At 35.1% G+C, this 16,691-nt stretch overlaps 1 protein-coding gene across 1 annotated transcript; it reads left to right on the top strand.

The window, feature by feature from the left end:
* Positions 1 to 884: 884 nt before the first annotated feature.
* LOC104268681 (tumor suppressor candidate 3-like) lies at positions 885 to 15,387 on the top strand (the record flags this gene model as incomplete). The annotated part of the gene is made up of 5 exons (XM_009874183.1): positions 885 to 955; positions 2,174 to 2,291; positions 4,610 to 4,750; positions 5,351 to 5,491; positions 15,298 to 15,387. Coding segments are annotated over exons 1-5 (561 nt in total), but the record flags the coding sequence as incomplete, so codon positions are not given.
* Between the last annotated feature and the right edge of the window lie 1,304 nt (positions 15,388 to 16,691).

The raw sequence follows: 16,691 nt of genomic DNA, 5'->3' as shown, positions 1-16,691 counted from the left end.
GGGGGTTGGACTAGATGATCTTCAGAGGTTCTTTCCAACTCCTAACAGTCTGTGATTCTGTGATTATGCTTTGTCGTATTATTGTATTTGAAAAGGAATAACCAATGCTGCAGAAAATCATTGAAATGATTGTATCAGCATTGTGTCCATTGGACATGACATGGTGATCTGTAGGATGGTCTGTAGTTTTGCAGGTGGTCACTCTGTCACTTTGTATTCCTGACCCTCCTTCTTTCACTTTGCTTTTCCACGTCCTGCAAGAGCTGCCCTGAGGAGGTATTACAGAATGCTTTGCTGTCTTCAGTGAGAGGATGAAATTGTCTGTTGAATCTATTACAGAAAATCTAAGACAACCTTTAGCAAAGTGATAAGTTCTGAGGTATACTTTCTACCTATTCTATTAATTCAGAAAAGTTCAAAGTTGCAAAAGACAGGGAGATCAACAGGAACAAGAGTCTGCCCTCAAATAGTGGGAGCATAACTGGAGTATCTGAATTTCCCAGAAATACTGTTTCATCCCAAGTGAAAGGTAGACTAGGAAGAATGACAACATCAAACTCGAAGTGATTTTTATCTTGTTCTTCTAATAAAAATGGTCCAGCTTTAATATAGCAGGTTTAACAGAACAGTGCCCTGCAGATAGTACTTGTTTTTACAGCATTCCTTTGATGTTGTCTGACTGCCCTCTTCAGGATGTCAGTGAATATGTTAGTCTGCTTAATGTTAGTATCTGTTTTTAGAAATAACAAATCTAATGCCTAAATCACATTTTTTAAAATATAATTGCAAACTTTTCCTGTTGAGTGTGTTGAGTAGCACATTTTACTCATTCAGGTAATAGTGAAAGTTGAGTTTTGTTGTGCTTCGTGAGATTTATTCTCGGAATGGCGGAGTGGCCTGTCATAAAATTTCATTTTAACTTTGTAAAAATTATTATAGATTCTTCTCATGTACAGTATATTCCTTGATACGACACAACTCTGCTGGAATTGTATGTTATATATTTCATACCTGAGGATGATCTTAGTTATGAGAAAACGGGGAAAGTCTGTGGTCCTGTCATCCTCTGTATTTTGTGTGTTTAGTGCAGAGTTTCTCTTGCAACAAATAGATTTTTGCATTTACAGTTTTTAAATAAACAGCATTCTGCACTGTCAAACACATGGAAGTGGTTTAATAGAAACACAGTTTTGAGAAAAGTTGCAAAATACATTTTTTTATACTTCTTTTGCATCTTACCATAGGCAAAGAGAAGTTGCCAAGTGGTAGAATCTTGGACTGTATAACAGATGTAATATATTAGTAATATAGCAATAATTAGCAAAGGAGTCTGTGTATCCTTTTGAGCTTTTATCCCTTTCCCTTCCTTTTCTGAATTATTCATTGATGTGGAAGATCAAACAGGACAAAGTTGTTTTGGTTTGGTTATTTTGTGGTGCTTTTTTTTCTTTTTCAAATGAATGAACGAACAAAATCCAGCCAACCAAAAAAACCCTCACCTGAATATAGAGCCTTAAGTAAAGTCAAGAGGAGGCTGAAATATTTGAGGAGTAGCAATGACTTTCTAGTGTTGATAGAAAAGATTATTTAACCCTATATCTCATGCAATATTATTCTTTATCACTTTTAAAACAAGATTTGTAGAAATAATATTGAATGTATTATGTTATTAACAAGCCTACTGTTCATTTAATTAATATAATTTCCTCAGTGCTTAGCAGTTTCTATGGTTCTTTCTGTGGCTGTGCTATTTCAGGAAGTTTTATTTTTCCACTAGTTTCAGAATTCCTTATGTGCAGCTGTCTTCAGCAAGTAAATTCTCATACATTGCTCAAGGGCCACATAAGCATCTCCTGGCATGGATCAGGTAGCAGATATGCGTGACACTTGCCACCAAGGCCACACCTTTATTCTGTGACTTGAATATAGAAAAAATTTGTTATCATCATCTTGGGATACCTCTTATATAGTTTGACTTAACACGATGGTGATTTGGGAGAAGGCAAGTTTGAAGCAAAAAGTTGCATAACTAAGTGAAATTTTTTTTAATTGATGGTATGGGTGTTGGGAGTGATAACTGCAAGTGTAATTCATCTAACCACTACAGCTGGTCGTAGAATCTTTTTCCCAGTGAATACCACATGGATGTATTTTTTTTTCTTTTCCTTAACAGGCAAGCTAATGAAGAATACCAAGTGCTGGCTAATTCATGGCGTTACTCATCTGCTTTTTCAAACAAACTGTTTTTCACAATAGTGGATTATGATGAAGGAGCAGATGTTTTTCAACAGGTAAATGTTGGATCTGTAAAATGTTCCTAATTTTTAAAAGTACATGTTGATTTGCCAAATGATAACAAGACAAATTCTTTTCTGTGTGTAGGTATTTACCTCTCTGTTTTTTTCTACACAAATTCTTCTGGATTAAAAACACCGGGCACTGCAGTTTCTATGACATTATCAAAGACAGATTATGCCAGTAGCGACTTCTAGTATCTTCCAGTTTTAGGGTGTTTTTTGGGTTATAGATTACATTGCATGTATGTGAATTTTTTTCAGCCCATTGCTAATATAATTTTTTAGAATTTGACACAATGCAACTAACATTTCCATTTAAAGATTTCCTTTATTTTTAGAGGGAAAAAAGCTCTTAACTAGAATAATCTTTTAACTGCCTTTATGTAATACGGTAATCTTCAACTCCAGTAATATTTGTATTAGTCTGGATGTTCTTCAGGGAGAAGAGACTGGTTTAGATTTTGTATATTGGCTAAGAAGAGTGAAAAATCAATTGTGCAGAGCAGTCTAAGGCCTCCTGGTAAAATGAGTGAAAAAGGCAAATCGCATCCCCTGAAAATTAAAACTAAATAGACATGCTTTTCTCCTATGTTTATGCATTGACTGAAGATAAAAATGCAGATAGAGTGATAAGTTTTGAAGTTCTCTTTTTTAAACAAATCTCAAATTTTCAGGGGAGAACTTTGTTTATTTTTAAAATAATTAACAAATTTTCATTACTGTGTTTAGTACATATTTTTGCTTCCAATTAAAGTCTTAGAATGTATTGTGTAAAGAATGATTATGAATGGCTTAAGATTTTGCTGTAGAAGTTTTAGTCCAAATAAGCTTTAGAGTCATCTTACGTTATCCTACATGGTTACAATAATACAAAATATGTTGTTTGATTTTTGATTAATGCAATCAATAAATATTAGAGTAGGCCAGTTCCACCTATTTCTTCTGTTAAAAGGGCACAGATTCAGTTGATACACATTTAAAGTTGTGTAAAATTTAGACCAGATTAGATGAAATACGTAGGGTTTTGACTGAATTTGACAAGTACAGTGTTAGGAATACGTGGTGCTAATGAGTATTTTAAGGTGAATTTTGAGAAAGTGTAGTTCTGACCTTATGTTTATGCATGCAAACAAGTTATGCAATACTGATACCATAGCCAAAAAAACCAGCAAACCTAAAAGTAATGTGACTTTGATTGTTCAGCTTTTATGGAGAAGTGACAAAGTAGTTGCAGACCAGCTGCCCCTGAACTCTCTACAATGTCAGAAGGTTTCTGTATCTCAGAATGTTTCTGTATCTTAAAAAATATTTAATGACATTTATCTTATCCTTTCTTGAGAATATTTTTATTTCCAAATCAGTTCGTAAAGAAGAGTGTTATTTTTTTACTTCGATGGAAAATATTTTAATAGCTGGTTATTTCTATTGATAAATTTCATTCTGTACTTAAATAAATACTATATTTTGTTACTGTAATAAAACTCATTTTGCGGGAGTGAAACAAACAAGTTTACTCTGCCTTTGTTATTCAAAGAGCTCCATACTGCATCCTCTTTAAATATTTCCTCTAATTTTATTTATATAAATTTTCATTTTTTCAAATGTTTTTATTGCACTATTTCTAAGGTGGACTGAATCTGGAGGAATTTTATATAGTAAAATTATATTCTTCTATACCTCCTTACACAGTTGTTGTAAAAAGTTAATGGGACAAATGTAAATATTTTGTTACCCCTTTGAGTTTTTGGTATATTGTGAATAGATCCAGTAAAATCAACACATAGTTTACCAGTTATATAACTTCTGGGGCAGATTATGTAGTCTAAGGTAGTTATCCAGGCCTTTCTGGATTCAAAAAGAGTAGTGGGTAGTCTTGTCTTGAAGCCACTGAAAGGCTAGATGAGTATTTTGGTCCAGTTAACTTCACATCGGTGAGAGCTAGGTGAGAGAAATAATGTCAAGCTATTTGAACACTTTCTCCTCCCATAAAATTATAATCCAATATACTTAGTAGGTTCGATGAGTATGAGGTCTCTGTTTTGGTAATTACAGGAAAATTCTTACAGTGTGTGAGAATTTCCAAACATAAGATACTCTTCCTCATAATTAAACATCCTGAAGAATCTACTGGAAGGAATATTCTGAGTGCTTTTTTGAAGGCCTAGACATGCAGATGTATAAGAATGAGTAGTGTATGTAGATAAATAATATTATTCATGCTAATTAGACTTGTGTTGTCTTTTATATATTACAGTAAACATTTTTGAGAACAGTTACTAATATTTTTTCTGCTATTTTTCCTGGTTTTGTAGCTGAATATGAACTCGGCTCCAACTTTCATGCATTTTCCTCCAAAAGGTAAACCCAAGAGAGCTGACACATTTGACCTGCAGAGAATCGGATTTGCAGCTGAGCAGCTAGCTAAATGGATAGCTGACAGAACAGATGTTCATGTAAGTCTTTCGACATTTTTAAAAGTTGAAGCCAAATGTATCTTTGTAGTCTGAGACAGGCTGATGACAAATTCCATCCTTCCTTAATACCTTTTTTCCTTAAGTGTTGGTTCTAGGACACTTGAAAAAACAGCCTTTGTACTTGTGGCAACTTCTGCGGTTTGCAGATTTATATTCCGTTCTTTCTTTGTGGAATTTTGTGTGGTCTTATTCTGGATGAAAAGAAGCAATGATACTGTGATAATTAGTAAGTAAAATGTCCCCTCCAGCTTAGGCCATTCTATGATTCTGTGATTCTAAAATGCGCTTTGCAAAACCATATACTAAACAGATAAATCCAAAGGTAGCTACTTATAGTTCAGACTCAACCTGAAAATGTGTTGAAGAAATAATGGTTTATGGTTGAGCAGTTGAAAATGATGCTTTTTTTATATTATCTGTTTATTTAAAAGAAATACTCTTTTTCTTATTTAAGTATAGCTTTGGGGATTAGTCTTTCTGACTGAAACCAAATTTCAGATGCTGCTTTTTTGTTTATATGGAAGATGATCCGTATGCATGCATTTATTTGTGATCTCTGTGTTCATTTATCTTTTTCAGATTAGGGTGTTCAGGCCTCCTAACTATTCTGGTACAATTGCACTGGCTCTTCTGGTATCTCTTGTTGGTGGCTTGTTGTATCTGCGAAGAAATAACTTAGAGTTCATCTACAACAAAACTGGCTGGGCCATGGCTGCTCTGGTATACAGATTTTCCTTGCTAATATGCTTTTATTAGTTTCTTATCTTAGCATAAGTGTCTTTATTACTTGCACAATAACATTACTATCAGACTAGAATCAGTAATCTAGATTTTGGGACTAGTGAGTATTGCTTACTATAAGTGTTCACTTAAAATTAGCAGATTCTCTGATAGTTAGCTGCAGATTTTTGTTTGAACTTTAACAAAAGTAAAAAGTGTTACTAATGCTCACTGCTGCCATTCAACTTGCCCTTTTTTGTGAGTGCAGTAGTTTTATGATTGACTTAGTGTTGATATTATTGTCACATTTTATCGCTTCAGAGTAATGAAAGGTTAAGAAAAGTAACAAATGCTTTTATGTGTTCGTAAGAACGTTATAAAAAACCTAAGAAATAAGCAATAGGTTTAAGGAAATTTTAAGATTAGCCAATAGTCTGTTTGAAATATCAGTCATCTTAACTCTCATGACCATGTATAATGAGTTAAGATTGAATGCGCTTAATCGTGTGTTGCAGTGTGTTTGTTTGTATTATAGTTTTCAAATAACTGAGTAGATTGACGAAAAATGTCAAATGTGCAGCATAGTCAGCTGTCTCGGTTTTAGGTAGGAAATAGCATGCGAAGATGGCAGATGATGGTTAAGGTGTATCCATAAGTACTCGTTACTCTGCCATCACTGTGACTGACAGAAGAGGAAAAAATGTGAAGAACAGCATCTAAGGCTTAACGTTCAGGGACACAGAGTCAGGAGCAAGGTTATCAACGCTAGAATAGTGTCTGGAGTTACCAAGTACGATCCAACATTTTACAGCTTAATAGAGCTCCTTTCTTCTGTGTTAGCGATATATTAATTGAGAACAATACTTTGAAAAATTCATCCATGTATTTTGTACAACATGAGCCAAGCTTTTCTTTTTCCACATAAATGGTTGTTTGCTCACTTCATCATTTTAAAGTCTTTTATCTTAACTTGTGTCTTCTTGAAAGCACTAGGCTTGCTTTCCCATGAAAGCTTAGATCAGACGGTCTTTTGAGATCCCTTCCAACCTGAGCTATTCTATGATTCTGTGAATTTTGGCTCTGCTAGATGTAGGTTACTGATATATCCGATAATTGTTTTTGCCTTTTCAAAGCTGTGTCACATTAATGATTTCCTGTTCTGCCCCAATTTAACAATATGAGAAGATACCTTCTTTTGTGACACTTCGGGACGTTGGACTAGATGATCTTTCAGGGTCCCTTCCAACCCCTGACATCCTGTATTTCTGTAATCCCAGCTGATGGGCCCATGGGCTGCCATCGTTACGTCAATTCGAAGATTAAGTTACCTGATAGTGCTGTTTTCTCTTGACGTGCTATCATAGCATTTCCTACTAGTGTACCTGGCATATATTCTTTGTTTAAGCAGTTTGCTAATCTACCTCAAACACTGAGGACGTAATACAGAACAAAATTTCAAATAAACCGTCTACAGGACTAGATTTCAAGTAGAATAATTTTTCCTTTTGATCTAGAGAGCCAGGGGTAGAATGCCTCGTTTGTTCCAAGATGTCATCTGGAGTATCCTGAGCTCTAGCACAGAGTTTTGACAGAAAAAGGAAGTCTGTCATATTTAGATTTTATATTACCAGTATTTTTCAGTAATACTTTTTAAAGAAAAAAAAATTCTCTAGAAAAATTTATTTTTATGTGTATTAGTCTACCTTTTTTCAGACTTCTAGTCTTTAGGGATCACCTGAGTAAAACAATAATTAGCACAGCAAAACAGATGTTTGTGTCAAAAATCAAATAAATGTGATCAGTGCTATTTCCTTTGTTTAACCATGCACTGTATCTCTGAAGACAGCAATTTTATTCCAATTTCCTACCTCAGGATTTCAGATCAAAAGTTTAATGTTTGAATGTTTTAGGGAGATTAAAAATGAGAAGCATTTTATTACAATCTGCATTCAATAAACAGTTGAAGACATAATTAACTTCCTAATTAAATTAAGGAAATTAACATACGTTCTTTCTTAAAATATTTGCTGTTCTCCTTAGCAGCAGCTGGACATTTTACATCTGAACATAACTGTAAATTGCAGTGTAGAAAACTTATAATCAATGTCCAAATGTGATCAAACATTTAAAGAAATTAATGCCATTCACTAATTGCCATCCTGCTGATTATATTGACAAGCACTAATAGACTTAAAAAGAATTAAATGGCTTTTATTGTTGTTACTACTACTATTTCCTGTAAAATTTTTTAAAAAGTTAATAGCACTTAGAGCATATTTTAGATAAAGGTCTTACATCTAAAATTATATAGCCATTAATCATGGCTATGGTGGCCTTTTTTAATCATTACTATTCTTTGCCTTTACAATGTTATCAGAGCTCCATACTGCAAAATGATGTTTTAGCAAAGATCGTGCAGTTACTAGAAGTTCTTTTTGTTTTATTGAGTTCTGCACAGATGTGCAAATTAATATTACAGCTTCTTTTTTGGTGGAATCAGCAGAGACTCCAGATTGCAGGCTTTTGCACTGATTATATCAGTTGTGTAAAATGACTAGAATATGTCAAGATTCATAGAACAAAGTGGACAGTCATTAATATATTCATTGTTTACAGGGTGCTTTTTTTTCTGCCAGTAGAACTTAGTGCTTCTTTCTTCATAAAAGCTCATTAAAAGGAAAAATGGATAAGATGGTTTCTAGTTAATGGGGGCGAGTCATGCCTAATAAAATGCTTTTATGAAGGGTATAAATAGCTAATAGATACTTAATTTTAACAGATTATATTCTACATGAATGTTTTTTCCTTTTTGAACTCTAAAAACCAAATTAAATGGGAAAGCCTGGCAAGATGCACAAAAACTACAGGAAGCCTATGTTTTTGATAGGACTATTGGCAATTATTTTCTTCCTTGTTGGCAGTTCTTTTTATGAATTTTGCAAAACTAAGAAAGCACAGGAGCTTTTTTCTAAAAGCTGTAGTTTTGGAGTTTATTTTTGGAAAGGTGTTGTACTGCTAAGTAGCTAACATTCATTAACCATATGGAAAATAACATCTTTAATTTCAACTGAAACTTTTTTTTTCTTTTCCTTGGTTTTCAGAGCATCTTAGCTTGTTTTCAAGACCTTTTATGCTCCTCAGTGTTGGATACTTTCTATTATAATGAAAAATGGGCAATACCTCTCTGCCTGACTAAATGATCTGTTCCTAAAAATTAGAAAAAAGAAATTTCATCATAAAATGCCTCTACTGTTTTTACTAGCAGGAGAACAGAGGGTGCCAGAAATGTTGGCTGAATTTTTATCTGATGTGTTCATTGATACAAAAAAATTGTCTTATCAGTAGTATTTTCAACACTGTTTTAAAGAGAATATTTAACAATGTAATTTTTAGTGATCTGTCTGATGATCTTGACTTTCAGAAGAAAGACCAGAGCCTTCATCTCACACATTGATTCCAGCGCCGGTTCACACAAGACTGTTGCACTGGTTTTGTCCTCAACATTACATCTCGCACCAGCATCGCTATTAGCGGTTTCATCCCCTCCATTGAAGTACTGCAGGCTCTGGTAGTAGCTTGTATGCCTTAGGCATTTTTACTTGCAACATTACCCAGAAGACTTTTAGAATGGCAAACCAGGATGACTGAGTCACAGTACATAATAACCCAAAGGATGTCTTTTGAGATTACATCCAAAATTTATCCCCTAGATTATTTTAGACTATAATTCAAATCCTTCTGCTCGCCTATGGATATTTTTCCCTCTAACATGCTAGCACAAAGATGATGAAGGACTTCAGTCCTTAGATATTTGCAGAGTCCTGTCTTTATACTGATAACAGGAAGCAATTCAGATTCTTGTCAAGACTCTTCATTTCTTAAGCAGGGGGAACAAAAGGTTAGGTGATATAAACTGGGCAAATATCTAACATTTTCAATAAGAAATTGCTACCATTTAGACAACAGTACCAGTGCCAAGCGTTTATTTGTTCAGTTGGCTAGAATGTGGGCTACCAGGGGGCTTTTAAAAGCATTTTCTTTACCCAGACTGCCACTGTGGTTTTCTGCATGTAATTTTCAGTTTTAATTTACGTGTACATTTCAGATTTGCCTGTATACCTGTGGAATCTGGAAAGGCAAAGTCTGTGCTCAGATTAGAAGGCAGCTGCCTAGGAGTCCACTCTATTGGGCAAAACATGTCAAGTCACTTGAATGAGGAGACAAAGCATGTGTTTACTGTTGTCGTAACAGTTAATGGTTATGAGAAATGTGTTCTGTGCTGATACACTCCACAGTACCTAAACTCTGCAGGCCATTCATCATCAGTTATTGCTTCAGAAGAGCTTGAAGGGTATCATGGCTACTAGTGGCTTCTTTATGCCCTTCTGGGAGTAAGGATAAAAAAGTAATGTGTTTTATTCAAAGATATAGCTTGAAAAAGTCAGGCACTTCTACGTGAGTAAAATGGCGTCTTAAAAGAACAGGCATAAATGCAGGTTACTAATTTCCTTTTCTTCTCATAGTTAAAGGTTTTAGAGATGCGCAGTAACTTTTAAAGATACAGAAACATACTCTTTTTGCTTCTGTTCTGTAATCCCTGTCCTTGATTTTTTTGTCTCTTACTGGAGATTCTAATAAGTGATGGATTGTTATTTAGAAATTGAATACAGATCTTGAAGCTCTGTAGCCTTTGTTGAATACAAAAACAAAGTTAAACTGGATAGAAGGGATTACATTTCTTTAAAGCAGTAATTGTGAAATGACTAAAACTTAAATATACAGAACAATATAGAAATTAAGTACAGAACTGGTTGCTTTTATCTCCTCATTTTTTTGGGGAACACGTGTGAATTTAAATATATTCCTAAATGAATCTAGAATGTCATTATCTTTTTTCTGTTACAAAGCACTTGCCATGTTCTGGGTATAAACTTGAGAGAGAAATTTCATGATCTGCTTTGTGTAGTATCTGCTAGTAGGAAGGTTCACTTCAAAAAAAAGGGGACCAGTTAGCTCAGTCAGTTGAGCGTAGCGCTAACAACACTAAGGTCACGAGTTTGATTTCCGTTTGATCCCCATGTGTTGCCTGATCTAGTCGAGAGATGGAGTCCCTGGCAGCAGGGAGGCTGGATTATAATGATCTCGAAGGTCCCTTCCAGCCTAGGTCATTCTGTGAAATCTGTGAAATCTATGAAAATACATACCAGATGGAAACATGGCTTAAAGTTTCTAGTAACTTTGTATGCTAAAAACTGGCAGATAGTGTTAAACAAAACTTAATCCTTTGAAAAATCAATACGCTGAACCTGAGTCATTTGACAAAGCTTGGAAGACCAGGAACAGTCCAGAAATTCTGTCCATGTACCTGTAACATTGTGTCTTGCTAGCAATTCAGTGTTCTGGTGGAACTCGTGGTGCTTATTTACCTTGTGTCTACTCAATGGAGCTTTGTGGTACACACACAAGTGCACCAGGGATGAGCTCAAAGCAGTTTCTTTCTTAGTGAAACTGAACCTGAAGTCACATACTGTGAGGCCATCAAGAAAGCACCACTTGCAATTTGTTTATAAGATCCTTGAACAGTCCTGTCTTATACATAGAGTATACTCACCCGGGACTGGCAACAGGGTGAACTTCATTGCTGCTAAAGACATCGTGTGGACGCTTGGTCCATGTGTTGTGGCAACTGATTGTTCCTTCCCTCTACTATGCCAGGCAATAATGTAGATCTACCGTGTTTACTTTTGTCATTTGGATGCAGAATAAGATACTGAAATTTGGAAGCTCTTAAAAGGGCCAAACAGTGATCACCCCTGGTAATCTAGGTGGCATGCAGCACTTAAAGTGTTGTTCTTGGAGTGTGACAAGGTGAAAAAAGGGAGCAGGTAGATGAAAGGGATGTCTACAGTACTCTTCTCTGTAGAACTACTCAAGTACAGACTCTACTCTGGATAAGTGGGGTTGAAAATCTAAGTGCTTAGAGAAAGTTGCCTCAGCTTGAGTCTTCTTTTGCTCTCTATTTTTCATCCTTCGTACTTTGACAAGATCCAAGAAAACTGCAGAAAAAGGCCATTTCTTTGCATATGAATCGTTCCATTGAAATAAATACAGTGTAACCCCCTAAGGTAAATAAAGTCCTTAATCACGCATTGCAAGTTGCTCATTCATAGGAATTAATTTGGCAAAGTTTTATCCAGAGAAACACCAATTCACAGACATTGCAAACGAACCTCTTGTTCTATCACTTGTTATTCTTCTCCTAAATAGCAAGTGATAGGACAAGAGGAAGCAGCCTCAAGTTGCACCAGGGGAGATTCAGCTTGGATATTGGGAAAAACTTCTTCACCAAAAGGATTATTAAACACTGGAATGGGCTGCCCAGAGAAGTGGTGGAACCAACACCCTTGGAGGTATTTAAATGATGCATAGATAAGGTGTGGTTTAGCAGTGGGCTTGGCAGTGTTAGATTAATGGTTGGGCTTGATGATCTTAAAGGCCTTTTCCAACCAAAATGATTCTTTCATTCTGTCATTATCTAGGTGTTTTGGAAATTTTGGATCCCAAAGCATGGGATCCTATGGAAACTATGGGGTTTAGTACATCGCATTCTAGATCTGCCATGATCTCCTTCAATCAGGCACCTCTACAGTGAATTTCAAAATGACCTTACAGGGAGCTGAAAACATTATCCAGCTTCTCCCTTGTCCTCTTACTCTTCATCTATTTTAAGTATCTGAAGAAGGGAGCATTCCCATCATATCCCTTAAGCATGGTAAGCTTTGTGTATCAGTGTGCTGTATCATGTATCATAGATGCATGCATCTGTTGCACTTTAAGTACATTATTTGTGTATTTTAAAAACAGTAGAAGCCAGTAGTTTCTATTTTATTGTATTTTTTTCCTGGTTGATTATAATAGGAGGATGTAGAACACAGCAAAATGAGATTGAATGTCACATGCTATCTGTAGCATACGGAATGATTGCTTAAGGGATATGATGGGAATGCTCCCTTCTTCAGATACTTAAAACAGATGAAGAGTAAGAGGACAAGGGAGAAGCTGGAGAATGTTTTCAGCTCCCTGTAAGGTCATTTTGAAATTCACTGTAGAGGTGCCTGATGGAAGGAGATCATGGCAGATCTAGAATGCGGTGTACTAAACTAATTTTCTTCATCACTAGCAGTATGAACTGGAAAAGTACGAAAGATGCCTTCAGGATAAACAGACGTATTTTCAATAATATCGATACTTGGAATTTGTTCCTCCCAACTGTTGTCTCCCCTAGGTAATTTTTGTTAGACATTACCATGTTGTGAGACAGTGTATTTGTACTGGCAAGCATTAAGGATCTTCAGTAATTTGAGACATTTATCTGTTGTAAAACATATGACTGTATATAAACTGGAGTGTGTTATTTTAATCTTTCCATATGGAAGCAGATTTGGCCCTAGCAAATGTAAATTTAATAAGTAATTTAAGAATGAGTAAAATGACTTTTTTTAGAAAACTCACTTTCAGAGAGACACAGTTTGTGTACTCTGTGCATCTATTCTATTTCAAGAAATTTTCAGCTGACTTTTGGCCTTTCAAAATACCTCTTTTGCCTCACTTTTGTTACCCACATTTACAATTTCTAGACTTTAGTACTTTCACATAAGCTATCTTCTGTTTGATTCATCACCAAAATAGCAGTATAAATTTCTCTACTAAAACAATCTGCAATTCTCTACTAAAACAATCTCTTTTCCAGTGAGAGGCATATATTCTCTTCATCTCTTTGCATATTATTAATTAAAACATAATCCGTTTGCTAATAATCACTACCAGTATGCTTTCATCTGCTGTTTTAATTACTATACAGTTACATTCTAAATCCTGTTAAGGGCAAAATGAAACGTACCTTATGCTTAAAGCCAAGAATCTGTTCTTAATGTAATAGAAATCCTAACACTACAACAAAGAACTATTATTAACCTAGATACATTTTTTTTTCATTATTTTGCTATTACAAGGGCAAAAAGTCTCAATAATAACAACACGATTAAAATGGTTATGCACACACTTAAGTATCTTTCCCTTTCTCTGATGTCATGGTTACTCTTCCACTGTTTCTGTCCAGATCTTGAGATCATTCATTGGCTTCAGTTTGGGGTGAGGGGGTGCTGCGGTGAGCATTCCAGGTTCTTTTCTAGAGGACGTTGCTGCTTTTTTCCTCCTTTTACACTTTGCATTTCCTTCGCTGATCTGCAACAACATTTTATATCAAAAGTTACTAAGTAAACAGGAGTTTTCTTAGATGTATTGGATGCTTGCACTTTGTTACCCCCCAAACTCATTTTGACCAGCTCCCATGTCTGCGTTTCTTTAATTCACTATTGCATAGTATTTATAGGCTTGGGGCCTCCCATGTAATCCTGTGCCCCGTTTGTTATCTTTCCGTACTGGTATGCTGCCTCCTGTGTTTCTACTTCTGTTGAATCTGCTGCCATCCTATGCCTAGACTACATCAGTGTGTTGATCGTAGTTATTTCATCCTAAATAGAGTAGAAAAAAAAATTATTATGCCATGCAAAGACAAGCAAAAGTAAGTTAAACTAGGCATAGCCATGTGGTCTTTGGAAAAATTGGTATTTCAGCTAAACAAGTTAAAAAAAAGTAATAATCCAGGAAAGCCAAGACAGATTCGGATGAAGCCTGAAAAGATTCAGTCCAAAGGCCTTGTAAAGATTGTTCAAATCATATTAGTAGAAGTGGCAGCACTGCATTTGTGGAGATACAGAGCTACAATAGCTTACATATATTTCACAAATGTTCTTTAGAGAAAACCATTTGAAGAGTTTTCTTAAACCCTGGTTTAGTTACGCATCATGGTATGAAGTTTTGCATTTGTGATCCATCTGCTTAAATATCTATGACTGTACTATGCTGGTGGGATTATTGATGCGCAGTAAAAGTGAGCGTATACGTAAAACCTGTGCTTAAATTATCTTGAAGTTTTTGTAAGGATTATCTCTACTGGTAAGTCAGAAGGCATATTTGGGTTTCCCAATTCTGTTTTTCTCACTTGGTGATCAAAACATACTATACTTTTCTGTCTAAGGTAGTTATAACGACTCTTGCTATTACTATTTGTCATGTAGATTCTGCAATATGAACTTGTGCAAGAATTAATGTCTTTTTATAGTTGTCATGTATGCCTGAGCTAACATCACACTTCTTTCCATAGGGAATTTCACTTTTCTACCAACTCAACCATTTGTACTTGTTATAGTTAAAATTAATCACAGTCATATAAAATACACAATAATTTCATAATGTTCACAACTTTTTTTTATAATTGGCATGTTTTTCTTATGGTTTTACATATCATTTCGTCTGAAAGCAAACAGGTATGCTAAACATTTGTATTGGCTTAGAGGTAGAAATAATTTCATGAAAGATTGTATAAATTTTGAACAGTAGTTTGCAGAATATTTGCAATGAATGCCTTCTACTGTTGTTAGTGCTTTTTGCCGTATAGATATGTAAATGTGGCAATTCCAACTGCACATAAAGACAGGATTATTTCAAGTGAGATTCTGAAAATCTCTGTCTCAAGCTAACTCATTTTCTGACAGAAGGCATTAAGAATTTTTATTAGAGCAACACATCTGAGAACCCTATCCTAAAAATCAAATAGAGGTAGATATAGTATCTAGTTAAGTAAACAATTATGTATCTAAACCAACCATCATCAGAAAAACGGTTTTCTGTTCAATGCCTCTGGGTAAATAAATGAGCGTATTGGTTTTCTGTTTTTTTTCTAGTGTGTTGTATTTGCTATGACATCTGGTCAGATGTGGAATCACATCCGTGGACCACCATATGCACATAAAAATCCGCAGAATGGACAAGTGGTGAGTTGATTCTTTTAGTTTTATTCCTAGAGTTTGTCTACAGTTGAAAATAATAGCAGTTTCATAGTGGTGTGTGATGGTCTGTCAGAGTCTTAAGTCTCCAGCTGCAAGCAGAGTGTTTTGGAATTTCGGATGTTTAGAAAGTGCTACCATCTTTGACTTGAGCAGTGAAACGAGTGGTCATGTTTTCCAGAATTCTGTCTGTCAAGCTTCCAGCTGTAGTGAATGTGTTATAAAATGTTCCATGCTACACAATTTCCACTGCCCAAAGATAAATGGGTGCTGTGTCTTCTTATAGAAATGCACTCCCTCAAAAAGTCAAAAGGAAGTTTGGGGTTTTTTTTCACACACCTTTGAGATGTGTAACCTCTTTACTTGAGAATTTTAGTTAAAAAGAAGATAGCTCATACTTTTATGTGCCTTGTACAATTTTCCATCATGCCTGAAACTCTTCCACTTACATTAAACCTTACAGAACGCTTTTTCCTATATCTCTTTACTCCTTCAGTTTAAATTCTGTATCAGCTTTGAGAAGAGTTTGCCACTAGTTGAATACTGCAAAAATTACTGCTATATCCTGCTACTGCTGTCTTTGAAGGAATTCTCTTACTTGCTTCTTCCTGCTCACAAATTAGGAAATGTTCATTAGGGTTCAGGAGGAGAAACTCTCTTTTGCTACTGGGAAGGTAAAGAGGACCTTGGCTGGTTTCTACCACTCTTTCTTGTTTACTAGTTTTCAGGCAAATTGTTGGAATGAAATGTAGAAAACTTGCAGGGAACTTAGTGATCAGGATGCATTTTCATAACTAGTGGTCTGTGGAGCTACTTTCATCTTTAACTGTCACTAGCTAAAGGAGATCAGCTTATGTCTTAAAGAAGAAAATTATTCAAAACTCCCTTTGTGTCGTATTTTAGTTGGAGCGGCAAAAGAAATGATGGTTTGAATGTGATTACTGGTCTGCTCTGTATCGGCAATGTAGCAGCATACTGATGTCATAAAATGACATGATTCCATCTGTCATTTTTGTTATGCAGAAGCAGAATTTATAATGTAATAAATAATCTCTGTAAAACACTGTTTATAAAAATCTATAATCTTTCATTACTGCCTTGCATTATTAAATTTATTATACTTTCCTACAGAGTGACAGAAGGGAAAAATATTGCACAGAGAAAGCACCGTATGTGACAAATTAGTTTTTACAATATCTGCTTTTACACACATTACCCTTTTTAAAGACCTGTTTCTGAAATATATCCTATGTTAAATAATTAAAAATTATCCCTTTAATCGTTCTTGAGGT

This window comes from Apaloderma vittatum, unplaced genomic scaffold (genome assembly GCF_000703405.1).
Source record: "Apaloderma vittatum isolate BGI_N311 unplaced genomic scaffold, ASM70340v1 scaffold738, whole genome shotgun sequence".
NCBI classification, from domain to species: Eukaryota; Metazoa; Chordata; class Aves; order Trogoniformes; family Trogonidae; genus Apaloderma; species Apaloderma vittatum.
The sequence above is the reverse complement of the archived record's forward strand: the minus strand, read 5'-3'. Positions and strand labels throughout refer to the sequence as shown.